At 49.7% G+C, this 14,307-nt stretch overlaps 1 protein-coding gene across 1 annotated transcript in view; it reads left to right on the top strand.

Annotated features, from left to right (window-relative positions):
- The first annotated feature begins 3,461 nt into the window (after positions 1–3,461).
- The window catches only part of LOC128272586 (AF4/FMR2 family member lilli), a 35,010-nt gene continuing 24,164 nt past the window's right edge, over positions 3,462–14,307 (top strand). Inside the window, exon 1 of the mRNA XM_053010420.1 lies at positions 3,462–3,774. Within this exon, the coding sequence (XP_052866380.1) occupies positions 3,706–3,774 (69 nt within the window). The 5' untranslated portion in view covers positions 3,462–3,705. The remainder of the gene's footprint in view (positions 3,775–14,307) is intronic.

The raw sequence follows: 14,307 nt of genomic DNA, 5'->3' as shown, positions 1-14,307 counted from the left end.
CGCGTGTGGGGCCATAGACCATAAACATCAACAACATCGCCAAGGCGGCAAGATAACAATTTTGGTGCTTCTTTTCTTTTTATTTGCTTTGCAAGCAAGCGTGCCGGAGACGATGGGGCTCGCCACCGATTGCGTGTCGGGCTCCTTGAAGCAAAACGATCGTGCGGCGCGTGTGAGTTGTGTTTTGTGTACCATATTTTCTTATTGTTCTCGTGTTTCTTCCGATTAGCCGACCTGTATCAGGATGCCGCAAAAAAAGGTGACTCTATTGCGGGTTGCGATATTGGGCGTCGGTTTTGGAGACCGGAGATAAGATCTGTCATGTCCGTTGGGGAGAGAACAAACATTGAACATTTAATTTTGCTATCGATCGAGTTTAGCGAGAAACAATTTTAGAGCGCGCTCATGGGGGGCTCCATTTCTTGAGACGGAGCAGCAGCTCTGTAATTGTGTATTTTTTCACGTTCATTTACGAATTGTTGACGGATCTATTTACGCAACTGGTTACGCATGGGACTCAGGCAAGAATGTAGTGAATGAAGCAAATAAAACTACATACTGAACAGTGACACTGGAATTCTTCCCACCCGGGCACGAATCTGCCATTCAATAGCGCTATTTTCGCGTAATCAGCGGGCGTTCGTATTTCGATTTATATCTTGTTCTTCTACCAAGTCTCGTCCGACGTCACTCGCCGTAACTGGTTTCTCGTTGATCGTGGCTTCTGTCGATTCTTCTTTCTCGCGAACGATCGATCGCGAGAACGATCTATTAAGAACCATCAGAAAGTCATTGAAGGACGGACGAAGGACGAAGGACGGGCTCGGCCAAAACCGGACCGTGCTAAATCGCCAGTACTTAAATTTTAATTGTAACCATTATCATTTAAATATAGGTACATTACCGTTGCAGAACTGTGTTAACGATCGCGTTAAAGTAGCTTATAAAAGGTGGTTTATGACCCCCATTTCCCCATAGTCCACTGTGGGCTATTTTTATGCGATAGGTGGACATATTTGGCTTTAGGAAGAATGTACGAACTTTTTTCAACGTTTCTGATTTATTTGTGTTTTGATTGAAATCGACAAGATTAACTTCTTTCTGACAGCTAATGGTTATTAAGATATCCCTAAACCTTTCTACCAAATCTGAAAATGTTCTTTCATTATGGAGAATACCTGTGAATGGAAAACAGATATTTCAGCAAGTAATAGAAAAGAATAGAAATATGTTTTGTCTGTATGCTCGCGAATCGCGGCTGAATGAACGGATGAACAATTGTGCGTAGTGAGAAACCGTGAACGAGCGAGAGAGAGAAGAGTGAGTGAGAGTGACAAACAAACACTTTATGGTTTCTCTCGCTTATGGTTCTTTATGGCTCACTTTATGGCGGGCTTTCGCCATAAAGCAAATGAATGAATTTGTTTGCTTGTTAAAAAAAAAACAAAAAAAAACAAACACGCGCGCGCGTGAACCGTCTCAACTCACTCTCACTCACTCTCAACTCACTCTCACTCTTCTCTCTCTCGCTCGTTCACGGTTTCTCACTAATTCGCTACCCTTTCGCTACCAATTTCGAAGCAATTGAATAGATTTTGTTTGCGTGTTGAAGAGAGAGGAAGTGTGTGCGTTGCGTGCGTTGTGTGTGTTGCTGTCTGTGCTACGATTGTGTCGGATCCGTCACTGTGCTTGGATTGTGACACGGTAGGAGACAAAACACTGCACTTGGGCCCAACAAAACAGGCCAGGCGGCAACGAAAGCAATCGGAGCAGGCTCCGAGAAGAACATTAATTGCTCACGCTGTCGCCTGATAAGCGGATAAGGAGAAACCATTTGGGCCACCATTTGTCCTATTGGTTTGTGTTTAGTAGGTGCGCTTTATTGTTTGCATCGTTTAATCCGTTTTGGGGCACCGCATTCGGAGCTGTCTGAACGAGTTGTTGTTGTTGTTTTAGCGAGCAAATTTTATGGAGCACTTTTCGCCATCTAAGTCACTTATCTTGGTTGCACTCCAGGAACCACGGCAATTCTGCATTCCGACAGAATCTGCCCCAACATTTATTTCACATTCTGTGCATTATTGCGTACGCGTGCGTGCAAAATGTTTTTGGGCCCCCCCCATTGTGCCTATAGAATAAGGAAGGCCCCATTGTCGGGTGAGATGTGAGCGAGTGTAGTGAGAAAACAGGATGCGTTTTGTGAGAAAAGTGGCGTAGGACCTGGAGGCGAGAAAGAAAAGCGGAATCGCGGAGTCTGCGAGCTGTGAGCGATAAAATATATGGTCACGGTAGCCAACGCCACCAACAAATAGCAGTTGGGGTCGGTCTGTTTTGACGGTGCGGTGGCCGCCTTTCGCTGGACTGCTGGAGTTGGGCTGCTAGAGGACTGTGTTGGAGAGTGGAAATTCAGTGTGTGTTAGTTTTCTTGTGCGCCAATTTTAGGTCGAATTGTTTTGGTTTCCCCGTTGGGGCTTCCCGATTGCAGTAATGCAGCCACCCAGAACCGCCACAAAGAACGATACGATTGTGGAGAGAAATTGAGCTTGGTTTTGGACGATTAATCCTGCTTTTAAGATTAATGACTTGTTTTAGAGGAATTCTCTTGGCGGATTGTTACATGAAAGGGCATGCTAACATTCGTAGAACCAGCTTCATTTCCGCTGGGGTGCAGCCAAGAGTCGCTCGTTGCAACAAAGTGCAATGCAGTTTCGGTCGGTGAGGATGAAAATTGAAAAATCGATAACATTTTATTGCAACTCGCTCCATTCGTTTCGCACCGCTGGCCTGCTGCGATAGAGTGCGCTGCGGGAGAGCGAGAAGGCACGCTTCTCACTCATTCTCCGTCCAAAGTGAGAGAGACTCCACAAAGTGGAGCGAGCGAGCGAGACAGACGAAGTTCGAGCTCTCGGTTCTTGTCTGATGTGGCGCGAAGCTATTTTTGAGTCCAGTGAGCTGTCAATTTTGGTTACAATCGTGTTGTTTCGGTCCGTAAAGCAAAACACTCCTCAAATTTTTTGGGCAAAAAAAAGTTGTTAAAAGGTTGTTAAGGGTTTCGCGTTTCGTTGATTATCGCGGCCTGCTTGGTGGACCGTTTGGGGAGTTCTGCGAATCGATCGGCGTTTGGGGTCTACATGTTTTGAATATCCATTTTTATCCGGGGCAGCGAGAAGAGGCGGCCGGAAATGCAGAGAACCAAGCCCTCCGTTGGTGGTACGAGATAAGTGGCACAAGAAGAAACTGCGATCGAGTGTTTGTAGCCGGCACGTGGAGTGTACTATCGATTGTTTTCCGGATTCCGGGGTTTCCGGTTACGGTTCACAGCCCGCGGCGCAGCATACAGTGAGTGACACAATCGACGACGACGACGACGACGTGGTGGAGAACGGACGTGAGAATCGTGGCCAGAAGTATCGAAACCATCGCATCCGAGGGCGACTGTCCGCCGGGGCCGGCCTGTCAAGGTGGTGCATCACGGTCGCGGTGGTGCGGGGCAACGAGGACGAGGACGACGGCGCGGAGGAAACGGAAGGGGCCGACGGGGACAGCGCGGCAGTGACGGCGGTGAGCAGCGGAGAAAGCGGAAACGGTGGAGGAGGCGAAAGGCGGAACCGATCCACGGGATCATCGGAGCAGCATCGGATCGGAGTCAGGAGGACGCGGCGGTGCAAGGTGGCGTCGCAAAGGAGACGTGGTGCGAACCAAACTATGCTCAAGTATCTAACGCACAAGCTTCGCACACAATCAATCAACGATGAGAACCACGGCGGTGAGAAGGTAAGCTCCTGTGCCCCTGATCCTAGCAACCGCGCCACGCCGGTTGTCATGGGCAACTTGTTTCCACTAACTTTCCAGCACGCGCTAAATAAGGACATTTACCGAGCTGCGTGGCAACAGAGCACTGATAGAAGAAAATACCCCGGGGACAGTAAAAACCCAGCAATCCAATCGATTGGCATGCGAATTCAGGCTCTAGAATCTTGGGCATTGATAGAATTGAGGCACATCATTTTGAGAGTTAATGACAAAGAAATCTTAGCCGGGCTATGATGCTGCTACAGGGGCAAGGGAACAGTCTTCAACTTTGGACGCCATTTTTCTTTTTCTTCCCCACAAAATCGCACATACAGTGCGACACAACGACACAGCAGTTGATGCTGGCCACAACCGGGGAAACCGGGGCTGGCCAGCATCACCGGCAATGAATTCTGCTTCTTGCGGAGGGCTCGCTCCTTTACGCGGTTGTCTTATTGGCGGCGTATGTGGTCATGGTCTCCTGACCTATGTGTGTGAGTTATGCGAGCGAGAATTTGACGTAGACAAGAAGGAATCTCCATTGACGTACTTTCCCATGAACACACGGGAAATGGATGTCTGTTTATGAAATTGGAATGAAAATTCTATTCAATCAGTCAGTGCGTTCTTGATCCATTAAATAAAGCTGGCCGTATCATCCCTACATTAGTTCGTTTCGATTTCGTTTCGGTCTGCGTTGCACGATGGGTCGTTTATCTTTTATTGTTCCTTCCTTCGAACCTGCTTTTAGTATATTTCCTTCGACAACGCTGAGTGACTTGTTACTACTTTGTCCGCACGTAGTGTGTCCTTCGACTCGCCGTATTTCTTCGTGCGTGTGTGTGTGGCAGAGTGAAAGTCGTGGAGTTTTGCACATTCATTAAACGACACGATACGCGCATGACACGAGCAAAGCATACTAGGTGTGTGCGTTGAGAACTGAAATTTTAGAATGATGGTTGTACCTGCCGATTGGGACTTCCCAGTTTTGCTGTTCATGCATCATTACCTTGTGTTGATATCCGGTAAATGATTTCAGGTCGAAAAAAAAATATTTCGGTTTGCAACCCATCATTGAAAGGGTTAAACTATGTCAACTTTTGTGCCTGAAAATGACGTTTTGCGGGGATTATTATTTTTCTGCCCCTGTTGAAGAAATTTGCTTTGGAATCGCACCAAATGCTTGTCGGGACTTGGTTTTGGAAGATCGCTGTGCTTTGAGTGGTTTAAAAAACTTCAAAATGGTGATTTTGACTTAACAAAAAAAAGCGTCGAAGGACTCCAAAAACGGACTTTCTGATGGGACAGAAAGGTGTGGTGTTTCACAAGCTCCTAAAACCTGATGGAAACGTTAATTCCGATCGCTACTGACAACAAATGATCAATTTGAACCATGCATTGATCGAAAAACGACCAAAATGCAATTCTAGTGGGCTTCAATGGAGACGCCTAGTGGCCCGTGGCAACAAGCACCAGGCGCCCCAAAAAGCCAAACTGTTTGAGGATACTATCAAATCACTTGGATGGGAGCTGCTATCCCTCCCCGCGTTATTCACTAGACTTGGTTCTTTCCGAATATCATTCATTTTCATCGATGGGACACGTATTGGCTGAGCAGCCCTTCGTTTTTCCACGAGGCAGTCGAAATTGGATGACTAATTAGTTTACTTAAAAAGTCGAAGCATTCTTTCGTCTGGGAATCCATGATTAAGCAGAGAGATAGGAGAAATGTATAGCTAACGATGGCACATACTTCGAATAAAATAGAAATTTGCATAAAAATTTGAGAAACATTTTTTATGTGTTAAAATATTTCGCTTCTCAACGCACACACCTAGTAAAAAGGATCGTCGCCCGACGCACAACTACTATCGCGCGTTACGTTGGCTTTGTCCAAGTCATCGTTAAAGGCAAATATGAAGATAGACTACCGGAGCTCAGTGTAATGAGCAATGAACTTTAAAAAATGATTCAAATTTTCACAAACATCCCGGGAATGAGCATAAGCGAGTCCTGCTTGTATGGTGTTTTTTTTAATTAAAGCGACTTTTAAGTGAATTGTTACATTCTAGAGACTCTGGGCGGTGAAGCCTTAGTATTCTGTGGAATAATAATTATTGGAGAACACGCAGAAAACACATCTGTGTATAATCAAAGGGACAAGAAGAATGAATTTATTCTTCACCTCATAGGTTACTAGGATAAAGTTCGCATAACGGATTACTTTTCCAATAATAATTATATGAATAATATTAGCAATTTAATGATAATGATGAGAAAAGGATGATAGTATAAGTTACGGTTTGGCCTTGAGAATGGCGCAAAACTCTTGAACAGGGTTGTAGTATTGCCAGACTACGCGACTGGCGGTATTGCTCTCTCTCTTCGCACGGCGTGTTCTCGGAGTCGTGCCTCTCCTTTTCGCTGTACGATTAGAAGAACATGTTCCAACTTGATCACCACCAAACTCTTTCTTCACTCTGCTACTTTTGGCATGGTCATTCTTCTTCTCGCTGTGCGGGGCTTGCAAGAACATGTTGCAACCGGTCATTTGCTCGGACACAGAAATTCTCTTCCTTCAATTCGCTATCTTTCGGCTTGAATCTCTCTCTCTCTCTTGCTGTATGTTCGTGGCATGCTACGACGTCTCTCTCTGGTTTATTTTGTGTAATAGATTGCGAAGTATCGCGAGCTAATGCAATCGGTAGTAGGCTTAGAAGGTTTTCGGTAATAGACGGACAACAGTTAGTGACAACTTTGAAAGATTTCAGTATTATATCAGAAAACATTTTACATAAATCGACTACGGCGAAACTTTTCACGAGTCATCATACACAAGCATAAATAAGGGAAAACTTCTTTTCTCATACCAGTTAGTAGCCGGTTACAAAATCAGTTCGCATTCGCCCTAACAGCGTTTCGTCGTAGGTGGAAATGAACAGCAAAACTGGCCAATTCGTGAAGGAACCGTGCGTGCGAATCCTTCTCTAACGGGATCCTTTGTTGTGTTGGTTAGTGCACGGGCCGAGCTTTCGCAGGCCCAATTGCACTCGTGAGTGCGCCGAGATCCGTGCGTGTGGGATGGGACGGATGTGAGTGACCGAGAAAAGTTGAATGAGCAAGGACGGGCGTTCCGCAGCGAGCGTAAAACGGGTCGGAATCGAGTAACAACAGGACGACGAGAGTTACTTCGTTCGCGTCTGTGCTTTTTTGGCACTGATGGAGTCGGTGTTGGGCTCCCCAGCGAACGGCCAGAAGAACGGTCGAACTTTCTGGCTCGTCCTGCCAGTACGGTTTCGACCGTTCGTCGTGACAGAATCAAGTGCGCATTCCAAGTGCATTATCGCTCCGCTCCGCTGTGGTTGGAGAAGGAAAGAACTGGCCGATCTCTCACCGAAGCCCACGCAGAGCCTTGGCTGGCTTGATGGTTACTACTGCTGCTGTTGCTAATCCACGAAGCTTAAAACTTAATTTTACCGAACCGCTCAAGAAAATCGGTAAAGCAGCGAGCATCCCAGCAAACCGTAACCACGTTTACATCGACGACGGGGACCTCTCTCTCGCAAAGCGGCAGGGCAAAACTCCGTCCTAAAACGAGGAAGGCACTGAAATCCGGTTGAATAACGTCACACCATCATCGATGGGGCATCGGTTCGTCGCGCTGGTGAGCTCTTGAGGCGCTCGAGAACTCGAGCAGAAGGCAGTGTTGTGTGTGGTTCTTGCTCATTCGCATCGCGTTGCCTCTGCCATTTTGCAAGGCAAGCTGCTTTCGTTTCGGCGACTGCGAAAACGAGCTACCATCCCCGCGGTTGCTAAGATTAGGTTGAACCAAGTCTCGCTTTTGCGTTGCAAGATCCTGAGCCCCTTTTGGTTTGCCCAAATCGCACTACCATCGACGGAAGGTGTCGTTTCAATCGATTCTTCATCATTAGTGGCAGAGCAGCAGCAGGACCGGCCAGAGACCGGCCATTGAGCTCGGATCGAAAGGGAAAGTGTGAAATCCGGTGAGAAATAAAATTCCTAGATAAAGGACGCGCGAGAGCGAGAGAGATAGTGAAAAAGAGCGAGAGAGAGAGCGCGTCGGAGAGAACACACGGGCGCGCGCGCTCGGGAGAGAAGCGGCAGAGGCAGAGTAGTGCAAAGTGAACATTTCCTTCGTTAGATCTTTGCCGATATCCTTGCATATCCTTGCGCCGTGTCGTGGTTGCCAGTTTGCTTGCAAGTGCTTCAGAGAGTGTTCCCCGGACCCGGAACAATAAAGAAACAATCTTTTTCTATCCACCCCCCGCCCGTGTCAGCTGGGCGCTCACCTCCTTCGTGGCGTTGATGGGAGAAGAAGTCTATCATTTGCGCTTCGGTGGCCACCATTGTCAGACAAAGGTGTGTGTGGAACGAAAAGGATCCTTTATTCTAGGGTGAACTAGGCGACTAAAAGGACACCAACCGCCGCCGATAGTAGCAGGAAAAGCAGTTAACGAGAGCAGTGTGTGTGAGAGAAAGAGAGAGGACAGGCAAAATTGAGCGAGAGAGCAGCTGTGACACTACGGCTGCGATCGAAGGAGCGAGAAAGGCACGGCCTGCTGCTAGAGTCTTTGTTGTTTGCCGAAGGTGACTTTGGAAGTGTCGACGAGAGTGTGTGTAGTGTGTGTCCGTGTGCCAATACCGGTGTTTTCGTTCGACATTTTTGTGGCCTTCGTCCTGCTGCGTTACTGCGGCTGCTGTGGCCTCTGCGAGATGCCAGGCTTATTTCCTAGCAGCGTAAGTACATCCAGAGTAGCTCTTTTCCGTGGTGCAGAAATAAGGTTTTCGAGCATTGATAGGTCTTTTGCAGGGTCGGAAGTTTTTCCCGTTTTGACCACTCTCTCTGCCTGCTGCGATGAGAAGGCGATCGACCGCGAGGATGCTCGGTCTTGGCCACGAATACTGAACAGGCCGTTGTGGGAGGCGTTGGCGGATGTGCGCACGCCGTGGTTACGGATTGCCCTTGAAAAATATCATGCCATCTCACACAGGCTACGTTCCGAATGCGTTCGGAAGCTTCAAGAGACGTTTACTAAGACGGATTCCTGTGGTCATGGCCGAAAATTTCGAAGATTTCATAGAAGATGTTACAATTAATCGAGTTCTTCAGATAGGGAACACCTTCTTCTACTCCAGGGTATTCATCGTATTCTTTTCCAGTTCATTTTTCTTCGTTTTGGCCTCCGGAAGAGTACGCGACTCCTCGACGAGATAGCAAAGATGTGGAGTGTGAACAGTTTTAGAGCCTCCCAGCTGCACCCAGAAATGACTTCCACCCGGAATGTGAATCAAATATTTATCAACAAGCAGAAAAGGCATCACTTTCAGGCACTAGACGGCGCTAGTGGCGCTTTTTAGATTAGCAGCCGAAGGAAAGGGATCGCTGATGGAGTTTCTTTTGATGGAACATTCATGAAGGATTAGAGCGGATTATTACTCGCTCGCTCCCTAGCCAGCTAGTGTCGTCGTCGCAGTGTAACACGAGGGGGGCGCTGGCCGACACTTCCCGGCGGCGTTGGCGGTGACCTTGTAGTACCGCATCTAGTTTAGCTGGCAAGACAGATCCCGGGGACCCTGGGTTGATCGCGGGGGGAGGCGATTGTCGCTCTGCGCCAGGGGGGCGGTCCTATTACACTTTTACGACTCTCGGTTTCTCTCATTAGGGGCCCGAAAAAGCGGTACCAGTTCTCCGTCGTCGTCGTCTATCCGGCTGCAATCTGCTCTTGGGCACGCTCGGCACGTTCCTGCAACAACGTTGCCCGCTCCGAAGCGGCCATTGGGAGGGACAGAAACGGGCACGGGAGGAAGTCGGTGTTTCTTCGCCAGAGCACCACCGAGTCTTACGCTCCCAACATTAAGACGTCGGTCGCGTTCCGTTCGCTGAAGATGTCGAGCAAAGAGCGCGCCTGTGTTCCGCAGTCGCGGGCTCTGCCTGCGTCTGAGAGAAAACATCCGGAAGACCGTGTCCCGTACGGTAGCGAAAGGAAAAGCAACGGGCCACACAAGCAAGAGCCCGCATATCTGCTATCGTGGTGTGGCGGCCTTTGGCGTAGAGTAGCGCCTTCTAGCGTAGAGCGTAGCGTATAGTAAAGAGCGCGTACGAAGACCTTCGGAAGACGAACGAGCCCTGTTGGGCGGCTGAAGAACCGACCTCTCCAGGAGACTTCAAAGTCATATCCTTCGCGTAGCGAGTAGTACCACCCCGTGGCCATCGTCGTGGTCGTCGGTTCGTCTTCGTGCTGCTGAGCAAGAACCGTTCGTCGCCGCTGCGCTTTGCGCATACTACGCCATGGTGGCGTAGAAAATGTTTTTCCAACGGCAGTCCCTCGTAGAGGGCCAGCGCTAGAGCGAGAGAGTGAGAAGCAAAGAGAAGAAGGACGTTTGCGGTGGTGGTCGTTTTACAACCCAACACCTCTCCCGAAACCGGCGCGCGTTCGTCGACGACGTGATGGCGGATCCCCGGATCCGGACCGCGGCGGCCGATGTCGAACAGCAGCAGCAGCAGCGGCTCCCATTTCATTCACAGCCACTTCACACAACCGTAATGCTCCAGTTCCGTGCGAGCGTAGTTTTTACTTTTTATGAATCGCCACCACCACACCACTACTCAGGTCTTGGCCAGGAAGCTTGGATTCCTTCTCTCGCTCTTTCTCTCTGTATGTCTCTCTTCCTTTCTGCCTCTCTTGCTCGGAATGATAGTCCACCAGCTTCATCTTCATTATTTCTTATTCAAAGCAACCGGGCTGAGCCGGGCCCAGGATTCTGTGTGGCCACGGAGAGGTTTTGGTCCAGAAGACCACGTCCAATTTTAGAAGCAGCACAGCCCAGCACCGTCGTCAGTTCAGTGTGGTATCGCGTCAGATCTCTTCGCCATCATTACTCGAGACTTTTGAAGTGTTGCTTGAAACTCGAAGCGCTCCTATCACTCGATGCTCTTGACAGTTTTGGATGGTCGTCGTGTTCCATCTTCTGCGTCATACGGTCAATTACTGCCGTCTCTTGACAGCGCCCCGCGTGTGAGTGTCCCCACTGCGAATATCGTTAGCAGTGGAAGGACACATTAAACGCGGATCATTCTTCTGATTCGAAATTAATAATCGGTCAGCATATTCCCGGACGAGAGACCGTGTGTTGGACGGTGCTCTTCTCGGCCTCTCGGGTGTCATGCGAAATTTAAGATAATCCTCGTTTTGGAGAATATTAGGGAAAATGGGATTATCCTTTTTGGAGCCGACCTCCGGGGCGACCCGGCAATTGTTGGCCAAACTCCGTACTCCGTGCGCTGTGGCGTCCACTGGGTTGACCGCCAGAGCGTGGTGAATGTCACGGTTGTGAGTTTTGGAGGACACTCTCCCGGGGAGGGAATGTTTTTCGTTACAACCCTCCGAACGCACACATAAATGGGGCAGACATAATCGCTTAAATTTCATCACTGACTATGCGGAACACGCCCAGTCTGGGTCTCGGTGCGATCGATTTACGATACCGCCCAGGTGGGAATATTCGAAGGCTTTTCGATCGGAAATAAATCGGCCCCAGGAGAGGAGCGCTGATGAGAGGACGACCGGATGGGTGAGAAGAAAACGCAATGAACCACGAAAAAGTGTCAACCCGGAAAGGGTTCAAACACACACACACACTGTGGTGGACGCCTTCGCGTTTAGCGGAGGCGAGACCAGGACCTGGCCTCGGTGGCCGGAACTCATTACTGTTAATTAAGTTCGATATTCAGCCTAAGAAACGCTTTGATGTTGTGGCCTGTGGTCTTCTCGAAGCACCCTCGAAGCTCGATCGACTTTCCACACTGTGTTTGAGGGATAATAATGAGGGATACCTCGCTTCGCACGCCAAAAACCCGAAACCACAACATACCTCATCGTGGACCGCCGCACCGGGGGCACTGGCGAAGTGACTGCTATTAAATCATTTTCGAACGCCAAAGATTTAAACCCATGAATGTGCGGCCGCCACCCTTCCTCGGGCCAAGTGTCGGCCTCGGGGGTAAGTGCCTCACAGGAAAGACGATTTATGTTGTGGCCGTGGTGAAGAAGAATCGATTTTTGAAAAGCAACATTTCCCCCCCCCCCCCGAAACCCGGGCGGTGGTGGCGACAGCTTTTCAAAGAACAATTGAAAGCGCACACAGACGCACGCAGGCGGCCGAAAGTACTCCCAGAACCCTGCCACCCGACGTGTGGTGGCCAAGAAAAAAAACATAAAATGCAACACACGCTCCCGTGGCGTGGTTGTGTGCCGAGAATGTAATAAATTTATGCTGGAACAAGGGACAGAGGGAACAATTTGATGAAGGAATGTGCGCGGCGAAAGAGTAAATTTCCACGAAAATCGCACACACCGAAAGAGATCACCGAAACCACACCCGGCTCGGTGGGAAGTGGTTCCACTCCGAGAGATCATCCTCGTCAAGCGTGACCCGTATTGCCCCGATTGATCATATTCCCTTCCACCGTTTTCACTGCCGAGACGCCAACATACATTGCGTCGAGATTAACTGCAAGCGGCCGGTCCTCGATCACGGCGAAGCGCGGCCAAGGTATGTTACGCGAAGTATCTGTTTCTTCGCTCCGCATGCCGCAAAAAAACGGGTAACTTCTTCCTTGCGTAGCCCTCCGCGTAATCGTTACCGTAAAAAGGAAGAACCGGGAGGAGGATGGTCAAACCGGTTACCCGCTCACAGCACTAGGGGTCTAGTTCGGCCCGGGGGGCTGTGCAATGAGTGCAGTGCGTGCCCCCCGCGAACCGGGATCCCCCCCGAGAGAACGAGCGTTTAGCGCGTCTAGCGGCAGCCACCCACCCGGGCCAAGGGCAGATTATGGGTTGCGGTTCCAGGAACGACGCCGGCCACACCGTTCTGGTTGGCTCCGTACAACCGCTGGTTGAGGCAATTGGCCCGCGGGGCGATACATAATCGTGATCGAGTACATGCGCGCCCAACATAACCTCTAAAACGGTGAAACCGGCCACGACGACGAGTATCCTCTCTCTCGGCGGCTCGGCGGAACGAGTTAAACCAGAAAATCAACCAACCTACCTACCACACCCCGGTTGCTCAACGCCGCCCTCCTCACTGGGGCCACAACACTGGGCCTGAGGAGATTGACTTCATGATTTATGTTTCACTCTCTCCCACCGACCATTCGACCGACCGACGATTCTTGGCCCCCCTTTCTTGACCGGTTCGATCTTCGGCTTCTTGGTGCGTTTATCAATTGGCATTTCTTGCGGTAGATATACGGGCCGCGAGCGTGCGAGCGAGCGAGAGGTCCCGGGGCCTGGGGCCCGGAAGATTCTAAGGCCCGGACTTTGTGGGACACTGAGGCACGACGACGCAAGTCGCGAATGTTTCGCATTGCCCCAAGATGGGCTTGCTGCTGCTGCTGAAACTGGTTTGTCTCGAGAACCGGTGGCCGGTCGGGGCCCGTACGCTTGGCAAGACAGCTGGGCGACTATGGTTCGAGTAAGGTGGGAAAGAGATAGGGTCGGCCAATGGAGGCCACTCGAGAATGCACTTAGCAAATGCGCCGGAGCAAGCGAAAGGAGCGCTAGCCCCTCTCTCGGTGTAGAACCACCAAACTAGTTCATCTCCCCGTGGCCGATCGTCGGTCGGACCATCAATGTTTCGTCATCCGCGGGCCGCGCCGAGCCTTAAATTGAATGGTGAAACATTTAGCCAACCTGTAACTGCCAAAAAAGGGTAGCGGCAGGGCCAGGCTCTTCTCTCTGATCCTCTGACATAGTTTCGGGCTCCTCACGTGAACCCCATTAACGGCGCTGGCTTTTGTTGAATAATGTAACACACAAAGTGTCCAACGGAAAACAGTTTTTCAGCAAAATGAATCGCTCCCCCCAACCCAATGCCTGTATGCAAAATATTTAGAAATTCTAATCCCGGCGGCTCCCTGCTGAATAGTAAAAAATCGCGAAGCTCCACGCCGATGGCTGGCATTGGATATGCGCATGTTCCTGCAGATCACGTTCGTTTCGTTGCGTCCCTCGGTCTCGTGTGTCGTGTGTTGCCGCACGATGAATACATAGCAGGGTACAGGGACGCCATGCGATGTGTCTAATTTTCTGCAAGAACAGAGACACATTTGATGCTTCACTCTCGTGCGGCTAAGGTGAGTGGTTGAGACAAATTGTTCGAAATGATGAGCACCCAAAGCTAGGAAACAGTCTTGAGAGCAGGAAAGAATTCAATAATTCAATCGGTTATCGAAATCGGTTAACACCAATGCTAAGAGATAATTATCACACATTAGATTATGACAGCTGTCACATAAGTAGCGTTGTTGTAATCCTTAATCTATATCCTCACACGAAATAACCCAACGCTTACAACAAGGGGAACAATCTTCTCTAAGAGTACTTGATCGGTAGTTTGCTTATTTGACAGCCGCCGCAGAGTTACAAGCTGTCAACCGTGCCACCGCAAAGAGGTTACGTTTCCACCGAAGCAAAAAGAGCCTTTGCGGCC

The sequence above is a fragment of the Anopheles cruzii genome, chromosome 3 (genome assembly GCF_943734635.1).
Source record: "Anopheles cruzii chromosome 3, idAnoCruzAS_RS32_06, whole genome shotgun sequence".
Lineage (NCBI taxonomy): Eukaryota > Metazoa > Arthropoda > Insecta > Diptera > Culicidae > Anopheles > Anopheles cruzii.
Note: the sequence above shows the minus strand (reverse complement) of the source record. Positions and strands in the feature narration are given on the sequence as shown.